Source organism: Eptatretus burgeri, chromosome 6 (assembly GCF_056783735.1).
Source record: "Eptatretus burgeri isolate ZD-2024b chromosome 6, Ebu_testis_v1, whole genome shotgun sequence".
Lineage (NCBI taxonomy): Eukaryota > Metazoa > Chordata > Myxini > Myxiniformes > Myxinidae > Eptatretus > Eptatretus burgeri.
Genome location: NC_140966.1, coordinates 6109443 through 6128030, shown reverse-complemented (window position 1 = coordinate 6128030; position 18588 = coordinate 6109443). Strand labels below are relative to the sequence as shown.

The window sequence follows — 18588 nt, the reverse complement described above, 5'->3', positions numbered from 1 at the left end:
AATGGATTTTCAGGGACATCCTGGAGCCAAGTTTCCTGAAGGACTCCAGCAGCTGCTGCACTATTTCTTCATAGTTGTCCGCGCGCTCGTTCCCCAAGAAGTTGTCCGTCACAGCTTTGAAGCTCCTCCACGCTGCCAGCTCTTTGGGGTTTAGAGTTGTCGGAAAAGTTTCGTCCTTCATAATCTGTCGGATTTGCGGTCCAACAAAGACACCAGCCTTGATCTTGGCCTCCGACAAGGTGTTGCCAAACTTTTCCTTGAGCCCATAAAAACCCACGCCCATTCAGATCCATTGCCCGTACAAAACTTTTCATCAAGCCGAGCTTTATGTGGAGTGGTGGAAGGAAAACCTTGGCTGGGTCGACAAAAGGGCGACATGCTTCACGTTGTGTCGACCAGGTACATGCTCTTTTCGCTCTTCCCAATCTTTCTTCGTCCAGTGATTCTTGTCGTCTCTGCTATCCCAGAGACAAAGGAAGCACATGTATTTCGTGTAGCCTGACTGCAGCCCTAACAACAGCGCCACCACTTTCAAGTCTCCGCAGATGTGCCAGTTGAAGTCATTGTACTTGATGGAATCAAGCAGCTGCCGCATAGTCTCATAGGTCTCTGTCATGCCGAACGCGTGAGCCAGTGGGACTGATGGTTTCTCGTTGCCATTGTGGAGCAAAACAGCCTTCAAGCTGTTCTTCCCCGAGTCGATGAAGAGGCGCCAGTCTGCAGGATCGTGATCACACCCAAGTTCTTTCAACAGACCGTTGATGTCACTGCAGAATGTCATCGTGTCTTCCATCTCAAAGAACTCAGCCATGTCTCTGTGACGTGCTCTGAACAAGGATATCTTGGTGTTAGGTTCAAGTAGATTCCACTGCTGCAGCCTTGATCCAAGCAGCTCTGCCTTCGCCTTTGATAGCGAGAGATCTCTTACAAGATCATTTAAGTTACCCTGGTTCAGAAGGTGTGATTCTTGAGTGTCGGGTTCAAAAGGTTCATCATCACCATCCTCTTCACCACTGCTTACAGCTATGTTCTGATCAGCTGGAGGTGTTGGAACGGGGTTCTCGTCATCATGAGGCAAGGGTTTACGAGCAGAGACGCAGTCAGCGTACTTGATGTGACCTTTATTCTTCTTGTTGAAGCCGGCGATGCTTGTGCAGCAGAAATAACAATCATCATGATGATTCTGCGGCTCACGCCATATCATGGGCACCGCAAATGGCATGCTCGCGCGCTTGCCCACCACCCACTGAGTCAAGGTTGTGTGACAGCTTGTGCAGCAGATGTGTGGTGCCCAGCTCTCTGTTCTTGGTCCCCACCTTACACCCGAAGTAGTGAAAGTTGGCGGCCTTCATTTTCACTGCTGTAGATATACTTCGCTGTTGATCTTTTTTGGTATACCGACCACAGACATAACAGAAGTTGTCAGGATGATTGGTACAGGAACGCCTACTCATCTTTATCTGAAAGAAAGAAATATAACACAAGTTAACAACAATTGTACGAAATAGACATGTTAAAGACATATGTAAATTTCATTGAAATCCTGACTTCTAGGCAATGGGAATATTTCTGTTCGTGAAAATCCTGACGTGATACAGCAAAACGGTTATGATTTTTGAAATCAGCGTACCCAAATTAGTCTTAATCACTTTACACATCTCCAGTAAAAAAAAATTTTTGAAATTTGTTGTTCAGTGTTATCCGAGCAAAGATTTTGCCCAGCACTGGGAGCAGCGTCACCCCTCGGTCGTTGTTGTTGTCTTGGCGATCACCCTTCCCTTTCAAAAGAGGGACAACAAGGCCCCTCTTCCAGTCAGTTGGGATGATGCCTGTGTTCCAGGCAGAGCACAGAACAGCATGCAACGACATGAGTACAGCATTTCCACCAGCCTTGAGCAGTTCAGCTTGAATGTCACAGACATCAGGAGCTTTACCCCCCCCCCCACCCCATTTCAACCAGTGCACTGCTGTTTCCACAAATAAAGGTGGATCACAATCGATTTAGAGTCAGCAATAGGGATAATAGCACACCTGACATCCAACCCAACAGCTGGTGGATCAGCCTGGTACAACCGCTCAAAGTAACCGGCCCAGCGGGCCATCACTTCAGACTCCTCTGTCAAGAGCCCACCAACGTCCGCTCTAACTGCAGTACACCGAGGGATGAGCTTGGAGGAACGCAATGCGCGAATTCCCCTGTAAGCAGGGCGAGAATCACTTGACCACAGGTGATGCTCTACCCCCTCACAGATTCCTCGCACATAGGCCTCCTCGTCCACCCTTCGTGCATGACGAGTTTTATGCCTCAGCTCCCTGAACAGCTCAGCTCTGCCATTAAGCCTGGCCCTGCGACTCTGGCCAATGATATCTCGTACCCCTTGACACAAAATTCTTCTTCGCCCTACGGTGAGTTCTGAGACCTCCACCGGCAACATCAAGGATGGTGGTCTTGAAGGCACTCCACAACTCATCAGGACCTCCCAAAAGCATGCAGACCCTCAAAATCCCCACTCAGCCTGTTCACGAACTCCCCAGCTATCCTCTCATCCTTAAGCTTGCCAACATCGAGCCTCGGCTGGGATAGTACCATTCTCCCAGACTTAAGCTGCAATTTCAGAGTGGCTCCAAGAAGCCTGTGGTCGGTATTGAGGAACTGAGCACTATGGTTGACCCTTCAGTTCTGGATCATCCTCCAGTGGCCATCAACGAGCACATGGTCAATCTCCTTTGCCACATCACCATTGTTGGAATACCAAGTCCAGTGATGAGCCTGTGGGCACTGAAACCATGAACCAGCCACCCAAACTCCATGACATTTTGCAAAGTCAAAGAACTTGGTGCTTTTCTGATTCAAACCCTTAGGGACATTTTCTGTTCCAGACCCATAGGGACAAACACACATCTCATAACCATCCCTATCAGTTCCAGTTGATGCATTGATATCCCCCAAGGCTAGAAGAGTAACTCGCCTGGGGCACTGATCAACCAGAGACTCGAGTGTGGCATAGAATGCGTCCTTCACGGTGAGATCACTCGCCTCAGTCGGAGCATATACAAAGACCAGGGAAATGACACCGAAGGAGTGACGAATCCTTAATCTCATAATACGCTCATTGACCGGTGTTACCTCAATTATCATTGGAGGCAGCTTATTGGGCACAGCTACAGCAACTCCTTGGGCATGGTAACCATCGGAGCAACCAGACCAATAGTAGGTGTAACCACCCACCATGATCTCGCCACTATCTACTCTCCAATCCTCAGACAGTGCTGCAATACCGATGTTCTAACACTTGATCGCAGATGATAACAGAGACAGGTGATCATCCTCTCTTAGAGATAGGACATTCCAGGCACCCACCAGAAGGGACCGCCTCAGTTTAACCCAAGGAGAGCACCGTCTGGTCGATGACACCTCAGCACAATCTGACCCTGGGGGTTTACCCTGTGGTTTTCTTCCTATCATCAAGGAATGAGGAGGTACCCAATCCAGTCATCCAGTGAGATACCCTGTGGAGGGCAGCAACACAGGAGGTACTCCCACGGAGTGGGTTATCTGATTTCCTTGCATTTGTTGGTTTTGTGGAAGGAGGTGTTTTACGGTGGTGGGAGTGCAAATCCTGCCACCAACCTCCTTTTAAAAAAAAGTAACCCAACTGCAGGAGGACGTCCACAGACACAGTTTGGCTCGAGAAATGGATGGCCGTTTGTTCACAAAGAGCCCTTGCGCCCTTTGACAGGTTTTGTTTTTAATCCTGCTGGGTGTCCATATCCATACAGCCTCATCAGAAAACCTGGTGGGGGAGATGGTTTAGTCACCCGACAACGAAACAGGTTAGTGCAGGATTAGATGGTACCTGTAACAAGTCACAGATCGAATCTGGCTTGACCTGTCATCCCCCCCCCTACCACATTACCCAAGATCTTTAACCTTTCATAACCCAACCCTCTTACTTGGAGATTGCAGTGTTTCCACCCTCCCCATTCTCTTCTCCTGTTCATGAATTTATCTGCTTGTTGTGCTCAACTATTGCCCCACTGTTAGTTCATACCCGACATCACCTTACTGTTGTGTGTGAGTGTGCGTGTGCGTGTTCCCGTTTTTTTAAAGAAGGAGGCACTTCCAACCAAAAGTAAAACTGGATACACTATTGGCCTGAAGAAACCGGCTGTGAAGCTGGTGAAATGTCACCTGAGACCAGGTCTGCTTTTATTTATTGCTCAAATTAGTGGAGTCGATGTCGTTTTACTTTTGGTTGGAAGCGCCTTCTTCTTCTTTAAAAATGTGTCATCACAACTGCCCCAATCTTATAACATATCTCAAAAACTTGGCATCTATTTTTTTTGAGGTTTTGCTCATCTTGATTCTTGGCATGGAAAAAGTCCCATGCAGCAAAAAAAGTCCCGGCATTTTGCAGATTCACCATTGTGACATCATTGTATACTTTGTTTCCTTCATGAGTGTTTGCAATGTTGTATTTTGTTATATTAATGGTATAGTATTGATTTGTAATTGGAATGATGCTGTTTGGAAGGAAAATATAGAGGGATTGAGTTTAAAGCAGGATTAGGAAATTATGTGAGGTTTCCACTCGTGACATTCGCGGATTCAGCATTTGTAGTTTGACAATGTCCTTCACGAAACAGCTGTCCGGCAGCTATCCAATCCCTCCCGTGCATAGCACAGGTACCTCGCTAATATGTAAATAGACACCATGGTTTTTAAAGAATGTATTTATTGAACATTTGAAATACATTTGATCCATTTTAATACATACGCTCGGATTTTGTAGACTTGGCATTTGCAGATTTCAATGCTTTTTCTCTTTCAGACATGGAACCAACGAGTTCCGAAATTTTATCTTGTGGGATTTCTGCCCAGGCTTCATGCAAAAGGTTGAGGAATTCTGCCCGTGATGTTGATTTCCTGAACTTTTTTCCGCACAGCTCGATCCAACATGCGCCAGAGGTGTTCAATGGGATTCACGTCAGGCAACTGACTTGGCCATGGAAGTCGCATGATCCCATTTCTGTCCTGCCATTCTTTGGTCTTTTTTGCAGTGGCATGGAGCTCCATCTTCCATGAACAGTCTTTCTTTTGACCATCTGACCAGTGGAGAAGACAGGGAGACCTCCATCCTCAAGGATAGAAATGTACATCGTAGAGATGATGTTGCCAACACACTCCACAAGCCCTGACTGACCAGCACTCCAGATTGCTCCCCACACCATCACTGAAAAACCACCGTGTTTGACAGTTGGCTGCAATCAGTTCAAAGAAAACTCTTGACTGGGAAGTCTCCAGACCCATATGCATCCACTGTCAGAAAATTGAGCAAATTGGGACTCATCTGAAAAAATGACAGTTTGTCAAAACTCCAAAGGTCTGGTGGCCATCTCGTCAGCCCAAGTCTTTCTCCTTTGAATGGTGGCTGGTCAAAGAAGAGGTTTTCTCCAAGCTGCTCTCCCATAGTAGCCCAGTTGATGAAGGTACCGCACTGCAGTTCTTGAGCTAACCTGGACCTCCTCTACAACATCTGCTGCCTTGCAACTGGGAGCTTTCTCAATGGACCGCTTGACAGCTCGAAGAAACCTTTCTGAGGGCCCAGATCGATCCGAACGGGAAGCTCTGGGTTCCTTGCCTTTGCTGGTGAATTGCACAATCACCCGATTGACCGGAGAAAGCGGAATGCCAAGGTTCTGAGATATCTAATGCTGGCTGACTCCGCCTTCTGATTAGCCAACAATTTGTCCTCTTTGAAAATCAGAAAGGTTGTGTGTGCTCCCTGGGTTCGAGGCATAGTTAATTGTCACACAAGACCCAGGAACTCGTTTCTGCAAATAAATAGTTGAATATTATGACAAATCACTGAGTAAAACTGCGTTATACAGATGAAATGAATAAATTTAAGGTATCTATTTACTTCTGTCATATATATATATATATATATATATATATATATATATATATATATATATATATATATATATATATATATATATATATATATAAATATAATGAAAACCAAATCATGGAGAAATTGAAGTCATTATGCGATAATGCACTAAGAGTTGAGGTGTTTGATGTGAGCACCCGCACGCACACAACATGCACTCACATGAATTGTGCAGTTTTCAATGATGTTTCTGCAAGTTTGAATGGTTACTGTCTGCACATAAGCCTCAACTGCTGCCTTCACATCAGGTTCATATCTGGGGTGTTCCTTGTAGACGTTATCCTTACAAGCTCCCCAGAAGAAAAAAATCCAGCGGATTGAGGTCGGGGCTGTGTGGAGACCATTCGTTTTCCATACGCAAACAGAACTCGTTTTCCATTGGCAATCAACCGGTATAATTCTTGATTGATGGTAACCATTCTTCCTTTTTTGTCTTCAAACCAATACGGCCCAAACACGCCTCTGTCGCTGACAACCACAAAAGCAGTGACTTTCAGACCCTTAAGCGACTTCCCTTCAACCTCGTCTGGGCATTGACTTCCCCAGAAAATGTTGCGTGAATTGACAGCACCATTGACGTGAAGGTGTCCCTCATCACTAAACCACACATCGTGAATCCAGTTTGGGTTTGCCTCCATTTTCTGCTGCAGCATCTCACGCATAGCGGCTCGTGCTGCTTTATCCCCATCGATCAATTTATGGGCTGTTGTGATCTGGTAAGGAAGGAGGTTTAAATCTTGTTTCATTTTTCTTCTGATACTGCTGGGAGTGAGACCCGGTTCTGCCGCTGTTTGTCCATGCGATTTCTTCGAATTTTGCATGACTGACTCGCGAACTTGTTCCATGTTTCCTTCACACCGTAAACTTCTTGGGTGACCGGACCTTCCCTTGTTAATGTTGAGAATCGTCCCTTCACTTTTGAACTTTTCCACAAGTTTCCAAATGGCTGGCTTGCTTGGCTTGTTTCTGGGATGCACTCCACGTTCAGTACAGAACCTTGGCTGGACGGGAGCAATCGATTTGGTCTCAAAATACTACGTGATGATGATTACTCTTTGCTCGGGAGAAAACGTCATTTTTTTCTTTAGAATACTTTGGTTATGCTTGAATAACTTCTCCAAAGATCATTGATCACTCCAGCAAAACAATCCAAAAAAAATAAGGAAATGAATTAGGAAGGAAAAAAAAAAGGAAAAAAAAAAAAAGGAAATGAAATAAGGAAAGTATGAAGATCATTTGAAGTGGTTAACCTTTTATTGACACACTGTGTGTGTGTGTGTGTGTGTGTGTGTGTGTGTGTGTGTGTGTGTGTGTGTGTGTGTGTGTGTGTGTGTGTGTGTGTGTGTGTGTATATACACACTAGCAAGGTACCCATGCTATACACGGGGGGGGGGGAGGGGGTTGGACAGCCGCTGGACAGCCGGGTCATGAAGGAATTTGGGCAAAAGAATGGCTTAACTACAAATACCAAATTCGTGAGTGTTGCGAGTGGAAACCCTCACCAAATTTCCTCATTCTGCTTTAAACTCAATCCCTCTATATTTTCCTTCCAAACAGTATCATTCCAATTACAAATCAATACTATACCATTAATATAACAAAATACAACATTGCAAACACTCATGAAGGAAACAAAGTATTCAATGATGTCACAATGGCGAATCTCTTGGCCACATGGGACTTTTTCTATGCCATGTGGGACTTTTTCCTATACCACTAACCAAAATGAGCAAAACCTGCAAAAAAAGACACAAGCCAAGTTTTTGAGATGGTTGCCCTGGCAACAGAGTTCAGCCAATCACCGCCATGATCTAATCAGGTTGAGATAATATCATGAGGAAGAGATACACTACATGGCCAAAAGTATGCGGACATCCATTCTAATTAGTGGATTCAGCTATTTCAGCCACACCCATTGCTGACAGGTGTATAAAATCAAGCACATAGTCATGCAATCTCCATAGAAAAACATCGGGAGTGGAATGTCCGAACTGAAGAGCTCAATGACTTTCAACGTGGCACCGTCATAGTATGCCACCTTTCCAACAAGTCAGTTCATCAAATTTCTGCCATGTTAGAGTTGCCCTGGTCAACTGTAAGTGCTGTTATTGTGAAGTGGAACAACAACAGCTCAGCGTGAAGTGGAAGAGGCCACACAAGCTAACATAATGGGACCGCCAAGTGCTGAAGCACGTAGCGTGGAAAAATCGTCTATTGTCAGTTGCAATACTCACTACCAAGTTCCAAACTGACTGGAAGCAACGTCAGCACAAGCACAGTTCCTCGAGAGCTTCATCAAATGGGTTTCCTTGGCCGAGCAGCCGCACACAAGCCTAAGATCACCATGCGCAATGCCAAGCGCCGGCTGGAGTGGTGTAAAGCTCACTGACATTGGACTCTGCAGCAGTGGAAACTCGTTCTCTGAAGTGATGAATCACGCTTCACAATCTGGCAATCTGACGGACAAATCTGGGTTTGGTGGATGCCAGGAGAACGCGACCTGCCTGAATGCATAGTGCCAACTGTAAATTTTGTTGGAGGAGGAATAATGGTCTGGTCTGTTTTTCTTCCAAATTTATGGCAACAGTTTGGGGAAAGCCCTTTCCTGTTTCAGCATGACAATGCCACCGTGCACAAAGCAAGATCCATACAGAAATGGTTCGTCGAGATCGATGTGGAAGAACTTGACTGGCCTGCACAGAGCCCTGACCTCAACCCCATCAAACACCTTTGGGATGAATTGGAACGCCGACTGCGAGCCAGACCTAATCACCCAACATCAGGACCCGACCACATTAATGCTCTTGTGGCTGAATGGAAACAAATCCCCGCAGCAATGTTCCAACATCTCATGGAAAGCCTTCCCAGAAGAGTGGAGGCTGTTTCCAGTATACTAGTACTCATTTTGCTACCCTCATAAGCATGGCAAGCTGAGTCAACCCACCTGGTGTTATGCAACAGCACGACAGGGATTCAAACAGAAGACCCTAATATCTTAACCCAACCACGTTGACCATTAAGCCAACACCAGGCTTAGACTTTATATGAAGTGGAAGATTCCCCAGGTGGAATTACACCAAAAATGACAGTTTTATAGTCACAGGTTTGACCCTCATCAGGGATTGTACCCACGACCCGATACAGCAAAGATAAGCATTCTGCAAACCAATCTATCCTGCGCTATAAAGCTGAAAACATACCCAAACCAACGTAGGTCCTGCGTTTAGTAGCCACGGCAGTTTTCACCAGCATGATGCAGGACTGGTGAGTCATCCAGGCACAGAACAGCAAGAGCAACAGGCCCAAGACGATCCCACACTGTGGAGTGTGTAAAAATATTAATTTACTTTCAACTACTGCACAGTATTATCTTATCAATAATATCCTGTTTTCAAGTTCAAATTATTTTTATTCATTAATTGAATCATCGTCAGCTTCGATATAATTCAAAAATGGCTTTTGCTTTGGCAGAAAAGATACTTGCTAACAAGCAATATTTATGAATACAGCACTTTATAAAAGGTTTGAGCTTCAGAATTTATGAGGATTAACATTACATGGAAAAAAAAAAAGGTAAATTTTAAAGGACTCATAACAAACGAGAAGGGCACTCGGTAGAGCACATATCTTCGCCATGCAATGCTTGTTCCACACAAACATATCAACAACCCATACATTTTTGAAATATCATGCTACATATTGTTTTTGGCCCCATCCCTCAATGGTGAAGAATCACATTGGAAATTAAATAATTCTCGTATCCAAATCTGGTTTCGGATTCGGATCTTCACCAAAATTGGATCAATTCTTCCTTGTCACACACTCAAAGTGTCTATCAAGTTTAATCTGAATCCGTCGACAACATTTTGAGATATCGCATCCTGAGCGAGCGGTCCGTGCTCAGTCATCCTGAGCGAGCGGTCCGTGCCACGTCACCCTGAGCGAGCGGTCCGTGCCACGTCACCCTGAGCGAGCGGTCCGTGCCATGTCAACCTGAGCGAGCGGTCCGTGCCCCGTCACCCTGAGCGAGCGGTCCGTGCCACGTCACCCTGAGCGAGCGGTCCGTGCCACGTCACCCTGAGCGAGCGGTCCGTGCCACGTCACCCTGAGCGAGCGGTCCGTGCCACGTCACCCTGAGCGAGCGGTCCGTGCCACGTCACCCTGAGCGAGCGGTCCGTGCCACGTCAACCTGAGCGAGCGGTCCGTGCCACGTCAACCTGAGCGAGCGGTCCGTGCCCCGTCACCCTGAGCGAGCGGTCCGTGCCATGTCAACCTGAGCGAGCGGTCCGTGCCACGTCACCCTGAGCGAGCGGTCCGTGCCACGTCACCCTGAGCGAGCGGCGGTCCGTGCCACGTCACCCTGAGCGAGCGGCGGTCCGTGCCACGTCACCCTGAGCGAGCGGCGGTCCGTGCCACGTCACCCTGAGCGAGCGGCGGTCCGTGCCACGTCACCCTGAGCGAGCGCCGGTCCGTGCCCCGTCACCCTGAGCGAGCGGCGGTCCGTGCCACGTCACCCTGAGCGAGCGGCGGTCCGTGCCACGTCACCCTGAGCGAGCGGCGGTCCGTGCCACGTCACCCTGAGCGAGCGGCGGTCCGTGCCACGTCACCCTGAGCGAGCGGCGGTCCGTGCCACGTCACCCTGAGCGAGCGGCGGTCCGTGCCACGTCACCCTGAGCGAGCGGCGGTCCGTGCCCCGTCACCCTGAGCGAGCGGCGGTCCGTGCCACGTCACCCTGAGCGAGCGGCGGTCCGTGCCACGTCACCCTGAGCGAGCGGCGGTCCGTGCCACGTCACCCTGAGCGAGCGGCGGTCCGTGCCCCGTCACCCTGAGCGAGCGGCGGTCCGTGCCACGTCACCCTGAGCGAGCGGCGGTCCGTGCCACGTCACCCTGAGCGAGCGGCGGTCCGTGCCACGTCACCCTGAGCGGGCGGCGGTCCGTGCCACGTCACCCTGAGCGAGCGGCGGTCCGTGCCACGTCACCCTGAGCGAGCGGCGGTCCGTGCCACGTCACCCTGAGCGAGCGGCGGTCCGTGCCACGTCACCCTGAGCGAGCGGCGGTCCGTGCCACGTCACCCTGAGCGAGCGGCGGTCCGTGCCACGTCACCCTGAGCGAGCGGCGGTCCGTGCCACGTCACCCTGAGCGAGCGGCGGTCCGTGCCACGTCACCCTGAGCGAGCGGCGGTCCGTGCCACGTCACCCTGAGCGAGCGGCGGTCCGTGCCACGTCACCCTGAGCGAGCGGCGGTCCGTGCCACGTCACCCTGAGCGAGCGGCGGTCCGTGCCACGTCACCCTGAGCGAGCGGCGGTCCGTGCCACGTCACCCTGAGCGAGCGGCGGTCCGTGCCACGTCACCCTGAGCGAGCGGCGGTCCGTGCCACGTCACCCTGAGCGAGCGGCGGTCCGTGCCACGTCACCCTGAGCGAGCGGCGGTCCGTGCCACGTCACCCTGAGCGAGCGGCGGTCCGTGCCACGTCACCCTGAGCGAGCGGCGGTCCGTGCCACGTCACCCTGAGCGAGCGGCGGTCCGTGCCACGTCACCCTGAGCGAGCGGCGGTCCGTGCCACGTCACCCTGAGCGAGCGGCGGTCCGTGCCACGTCACCCTGAGCGAGCGGCGGTCCGTGCCACGTCACCCTGAGCGAGCGGCGGTCCGTGCCACGTCACCCTGAGCGAGCGGCGGTCCGTGCCACGTCACCCTGAGCGAGCGGCGGTCCGTGCCACGTCACCCTGAGCGAGCGGCGGTCCGTGCCACGTCACCCTGAGCGAGCGGCGGTCCGTGCCACGTCACCCTGAGCGAGCGGCGGTCCGTGCCACGTCACCCTGAGCGAGCGGCGGTCCGTGCCACGTCACCCTGAGCGAGCGGCGGTCCGTGCCACGTCACCCTGAGCGAGCGGCGGTCCGTGCCACGTCACCCTGAGCGAGCGGCGGTCCGTGCCACGTCACCCTGAGCGAGCGGCGGTCCGTGCCACGTCACCCTGAGCGAGCGGCGGTCCGTGCCACGTCACCCTGAGCGAGCGGCGGTCCGTGCCACGTCACCCTGAGCGAGCGGCGGTCCGTGCCACGTCACCCTGAGCGAGCGGCGGTCCGTGCCACGTCACCCTGAGCGAGCGGCGGTCCGTGCCACGTCACCCTGAGCGAGCGGCGGTCCGTGCCACGTCACCCTGAGCGAGCGGTCCGTGCCACGTCACCCTGAGCGAGCGGTCCGTGCCACGTCACCCTGAGCGAGCGGTCCGTGCCACGTCACCCTGAGCGAGCGGTCCGTGCCACGTCACCCTGAGCGAGCGGTCCGTGCCACGTCACCCTGAGCGAGCGGTCCGTGCCACGTCACCCTGAGCCAGCGGTCCGTGCCACGTCACCCTGAGCGAGCGGTCCGTGCCACGTCACCCTGAGCGAGCGGTCCGTGCTCCGTCATCCTAAATTCTGAACGAATTGTTCGTGCTCCATCATTCTGAGCGAGGTGTTGTGAAATAACACCCAATTTCTGAGCTGTTTGCCATATTAACGTATTTTATAAATTACCGAGCCAAATATTTTTTCACCCGTCACACACACAGTTGTTTATAAAGCCTAATGTTGGTAAGCATATCCCTGAAACGTCTATATAAATGCAACATTGTTTTTTGATAAAAGCTACTCAAAGTTTTTGAGTTGTACACAGTACATACTGGAGTCGGTAATCACATTGCTTCCAACCTGCCGATTCCCGAAAAATTACCGATTTCTGCCAAGCGTGTGTGTGTGTGTGTGTGTGTGTGTGTGTGTGCGTGTGTGTGTGTGTTTCATAAAGTGTGGCACATTCTCTCTGCTAACTCCCATCTGTCTCTGTCTGTCCATATCTGGATGTGTCCTCCGGATGGGAGTGTCTCCGGACGTATCCGGGAGGTATTTATGCCCGGACGGGAGTTCGTCTCCGAACGCATCAGGGCGGCGTTCGTCTCCGGACGTGTCTGGGCGATGTTTGTCTCCGGACGCGTCCGGGCAGTGTTTTTCTCTGGACAGCTTGGCTCCGGATGCGGCTTGGCGGTGTTTATCTTCGAACATGTCCGGACAGGAGTTTGCCTCCAGACGTGTCCAGACAGAAGAAAGGCTCCGGACAGCTTTGTGCCGGATGCGTCTGGTGGGTTTTGTCTTCGGACGTGTCCGGGCGGTGTTTGCCTCCAGGCCGTATTTATAGTATGACCAGTATAAAATGGATTTCAGACATTATTTTGTTTCCATCTTCACTGTTATTCTCTGCAGAATCATTTTGATGAGACAATATGAATCATAATTAACGCTCCATCCCCACCGCACGTCTGGTTTCCCTTCCTCTCACGTCACACAGTCTTCCCTTCTCCCACCCCTCCTCGCTCCCACACCCCCCTCTCTCTTTTCCCCTCCACCCTCACCCTCATCTCCCCCCCCCCCCCCTCTCTCTCTCCCCCACCCCTCTCTTTCGACCCCCTTTCGTATCCCTCTTCCTTTTTCGACCTTTCGTATCCCCGTCTCTCTCTTCCCTCGTCAGCGAGGGAACGGGTGGTTTTTGCTAATACATGTAATGTATAAACTCTTTTGAACCACTGACTCACTCACTCACTGGTATTAAAGATCAGTACCTTCTGGGTGATGTAGAAAGTTGAAATTTTGTGTGCCGAGGACATCGAAGCCGGACACTGGAAAATTTCACAGAATCGTCGGACAACATCCATAAATGAAAAAAAAATACAGGTGAGTGACGAGACAATGGGGAAGCATGGTAATTTTGTGTGCCAATGGACATCGAAGCCGATACACCAGGAAAATAAAAATAAATTTTAAAAAAGAAACAAACTAAATAAATGAAAAATCAAATGCAGCTGAGTGACCCCAGACAATGGGGAAGCATGGTAATTTTGTTTGCTGATGGACATCGAAGCCGATACAACAGGAAAAAAAATCACATAACTGTTGGAAAGCATAAATGAAAAAAGCAAATGCAGTAAAGTGACCCGAGTCAATGGGAAAGCACGGTTCATTCTTGCTTACACAATATGTAAGCATACCCCGCAAGTATTTTTTTTTAACAAACACACTGGCAGGGGAACCCGGCATTGCCAGGCAACACCGGGTCTCTCCTCCATCCCAACCCTTTACTCCTCCCCCCACAACCCTTCCCCTTCCTCCTCCCACCCAGTCCCTCCAGACTTCCACCCAACCTTCCTGTCAAAGGTCCTTTAAAAATAATTCACCATTTTGTTACATCAGCAACAAGGATGTAAACCAGGTAAAAGGAGCATGAAGAGAAACAACAATAAAATAAAAAGGCAAATGGGAAGTTGACAGCAACTTACCTCCTTAAAACAGAAGGGCATCGTCAGGAGACTGACACCCACAATGCTGTTCACCAAATTCACGGTCAATCCCATGTTTGTGACGGCCATTTTTCCTGGTGCTGCTGGAGAGGCAGTGATAACAATAAAAAAAGAAAAAATTATCTCACCATATGCTTGAAAATGCTCTTTAAGGTTTTTGTTTCCCTCTGAAAAATCAATTTTATGATCGATTACATGCAAAAAAAAAACAAAAACTCGGTAGCTCATGTTGTACGTGATGAATCAAAGGACTTCAAATAAATTCCACGTGATGAGACAAAACAATGGAAGGGATAATAAAATAATACACCTGAGCGGGTTTGTCGGTCAGCTGGGATACACAACTTGATGCAACCGAGTGTTCATCAACCTTAAGCCGCTGTCACACCTTGATGTTTTAGCCAGCGTATGGCAACGTATCAAAATGTATGTAAAACGCTGGCGTATGCTGAACTATTGATGTTTTTTTTCAGTTTTTGGCGTATTCATAACGAGTTGGACGTACACGTAAAGTATTAGTAACGTACACAGAACGTTTCGATAACTTATACCAATGAATGCTTAGCGTGTTGTCGGCGTTCACAACCTATGCCCAACGATAGTCTAACGTATGCATAGCGCGCGGCAGCGTATCGCCGACGATCACGTTGCGTAGCCTATTAAAAGGCTGCCGCTCGACGATTCAAATCATAACCGCACTAGACATCAAAGTGTCAAAGCCCTGTCACACCTTGAAGTTTTCGCCAGCGTATGAAAAATTTGTCTAAAAACGCTGGCACACGTCGAATACATTATGGGTAAGTTTTGTATACATGAAAAGCATGCTGGCATACGTCGTAGTACGCCGAGCACATCGATAAATTTTAAGCATGCTCAAAATTTTTTGACATATGCCAGCGTATGACTCACACGTTCCGCATACGCTGGCCATAAGTTGTAGGCACGTTATACGATCGCTGACACACGTCACTTGTAAGTTACTCACAAGTCAAAGCACGTCGAGGTAATGTTTAGCGTACCCAAAACTTATTTCTAACTGATGAGTAACGTGCTTTGAACCTATGTGTAACGTATCTCCAATGCATATTGACGTACTTGACGTCTTCCAGATGACCACAGAACTTACTGAACGTGTTACTAACTTACAGCTACCGTATAATGGCGTATTGGCAGCGTTTAGGGGAATTGGTATATAAAAATGGGGTTCACACACGAGGAACCCGTCAGTGTTCCAGACTCCATGGTTTTTTTTTTAATTTTTTATTTTTTTGTTTCCTTCGGTATGACGGTGATGGTGACACTTCGATTTCTAGTGCGGTTATGATTTAAATCGTTGAGCGGCAGCCTATTAATTATATTATATTATAACCGCACTAGAAATCGAAGTGTCAACATCACAGTAATACCGAAGGAAAAAAAAAAGAAAAAAAACCAAAAACCATGGAGTCTGGAACACTGACGCTAAACATTACCTCAACGTGTTTCGACTTATGAGTAACTTACAAGTAACGTGTGACGACGTGTGTCAACGATTGCGTAACGTGCCTACAACTTATGGCCAGCGTACGCGGAGCGTGTGAGTCATACGCTGGCATACGTCGAAAAATTTTGAGCATGTTAAAATTTGTCGACGAGCTCGGCGTACTACGATGTATGCCAGCGTGCTTCAGCGTGCTCTTAACAAATACAATACTTACCCATAACGTATTCGACGTGTGCCAGCGTTTTAGATAAATTTTTCATACGTCGGCATACGCTGGCTAAATCGTTAAGGTGTGACAGCGGCTTTAGCGACAATGAAAAGTGAAAAAAGAATTAAAATTGAATTTAAAATAAACGCGCGAGGCCGCTCGAAGCAAAAATCTCCGTATTCTAGGAATCATTCCCAACATCATCATACAATTTTCAAACCCGCGTCTATGGCCGTGAAATAAATACTCTAAGTGTGTGCATTTAATGGCTGTATCCAGGACAGAGCTGGACCCCAACTAAAAAGGACCCTCGGGCCACCGAGAAGCTCAATCACTCGCTGCCTGCACGTCTGCGCGGCGTCAAGTCATTTTGAGGTTTTTGTTTTTTCAGAGATCATGTAGATATGACAAAGTTTTTCCGGCAATTCCTTGCTCAACGAGCAATTTCATTTGTTTGTTTGTGTGCAGGATATCTCAAAAAGTTGTGGACTGATCCGGATGAAATTTTGTGGACAGGTTCGCTGTGTGATAAAGACAAACTGATTAGATTTTGATGAAGATCCGGAGACTTGAATTTTTTTAAGTGATATGGCTAAAAACGGTATATCGCACATATCTCAAAAAGTTGTGGACAAATTCGGATGAAACTTGGTGGACAGGTTGGGTGTGTCGCAAGGACAAATTGATTTGATTTTGCTAAAGATACAAATCTGGATCTGGATACAAGAATTATTTAATTTTAAAGTGATTCTTCACCATTGAGAGATATGGCAAAAAAAAAAACAATACATCACATGATATTTCAAAACTGTATTGTGCCTGATATGTTCTCGTGGATCAGGAATTGTGGAGCGAAGGTATGCGCTCTACCGAGTAGCTTGCTAGTTTATGTCATGTTATCTCTTGGTTGACTTGGAGGTGCAAGGAAACCTCAACCTTCAATTATTCTTTCGACAGCAAGTCAATGTTTGCCATCACTATCTAAGGACTAAGAGTGATCCTAAATTTCTGCCTCTATCCCCTGGAAATCATCACACACGAGATTTCACAAGATATAAACAATGCATTATCAAACAGGAGTGCACACACAGACAAGATATTACAATTACATTATATCATTGTACAGTACAGTAGTGTACACACATTACAATGCTCATTATCGTACAGTACAGTAGTGTACACACACATACACAGACACACTGACACAGACAGATACACACACACAGACACAGACAGATACACACACACAGACAGACAGATACACACACACACACACAGACAGACCCTAACACACACAGACACAGAAACAAACTCCAACACACACACACACACACACACACACACACACACACAGACACACACACCCTAACACACACATACAGACACACACCCTAACACAAAGACAGACACACACCCTAACACACACACCCCAACACACACACAAACAGACACACACCCTAACAGACACACACCCTAACACAAAGACAGACACACACCCTAACACACACACCCCAACACACACACAAACACACACACCCTAACACACAAACACACACCCTAACACAAAGACAGACACACACCCTAACACACACAGACAGACACACACCCTAACACACCCACACCCTAATACACACACAGACAGACCCTAACACACACACACACCCTAATACACACACACAGACACACACGCTAACTCAACACACAGACACACACACCCTAATACACACACACAGACACACACCCTAACACAGACAGCCACACACCCTAACTCAGACACACACCCTAACACACACACACACACCCTAATACACACACACACACACAGACCCTAACACACAGACAGACACACACCCTAACTCAACACACACACACCCTAACACACGACATTACGACGGTTTACATTGTCAGGTTGTAGGTTCATCTCACATTTCCGTTTCTCCCTGTAATTGGTAAAACCAAAGGATAAACTCACGAACCAACATCACGAACCAACATCACGAACCAAGTCACGAATGAATATTTCATCCATTGCTCGAGATCACGAACCCGCTCGGTGATGTTGATCGTGAAATCCGAAGGCACAGATCGCACACGGACCGACTTCCTCCAAGGTTTCTCGTGAACGACGCACTTATTTTACGGAGGACGATCAAGACCCTGGTAAACAAATGGGGGGGTGGGGGGACGGGGGCAGCGGTGAGAGGAGACCAAGGACTGAAAGACGCGGGGAAATAGAAAGCAGCCTCAAAGGAAGAGGAAGAAGCACCGACGTGGCGTTGAATGGAAAAAGAAGAAGAATCAAAAGCATAAGAAAAATAAAAGAAGAAGAAGAAGAATGAAGGAGAAGAGAAGAAGAAGAAGAAGGAAGAAGGAAGAAGAATAAGAAGGAAGAAGAATAAGAAGGAAGAAGGAAGAAAGAAGGAAGAAGAAGGAAGAAAGAAGGAAGAAGAAGGAAGAAGAAGGAGAAGAAGGAAGAAGAAGAAGAAGAAGAAGGAAGAAGAAGAAGAAGAAGAAGAAGAAGAAGAAGAAGAAGAAGAAGAAGAAGAACAAAGAAGAAGAAGAAGAAGAAGAAGAAGAAGAAGAAGAAGAAGAAGAAGAAGAAGGAAGAAGAAG

General features: G+C 48.3%; 1 protein-coding gene across 6 annotated transcripts in view; it reads right to left on the bottom strand.

Annotated features, from left to right (window-relative positions):
- The window catches only part of SLC38A10 (solute carrier family 38 member 10), a 56442-nt gene extending 38235 nt beyond the window's left edge, over positions 1–18207 (bottom strand). For 3 of the 6 annotated variants that reach the window (XM_085883845.1, XM_085883841.1, XM_085883846.1), the window contains exons 1-2: positions 14264–14367; positions 9158–9275 (exon numbers count right to left, since the gene is read on the bottom strand). In XM_085883845.1, the coding sequence (XP_085739971.1) occupies positions 9158–9275; positions 14264–14353 (208 nt within the window). In that variant the 5' untranslated portion in view covers positions 14354–14367. Of the gene's footprint in view, positions 1–9157; positions 9276–14263; positions 14368–17977 lie in introns of those variants that run through there. The other 3 variants (XM_085883844.1, XM_085883842.1, XM_085883843.1) reach the window with 3 other exon arrangements.
- Positions 18208–18588: the final 381 nt, after the last annotated feature.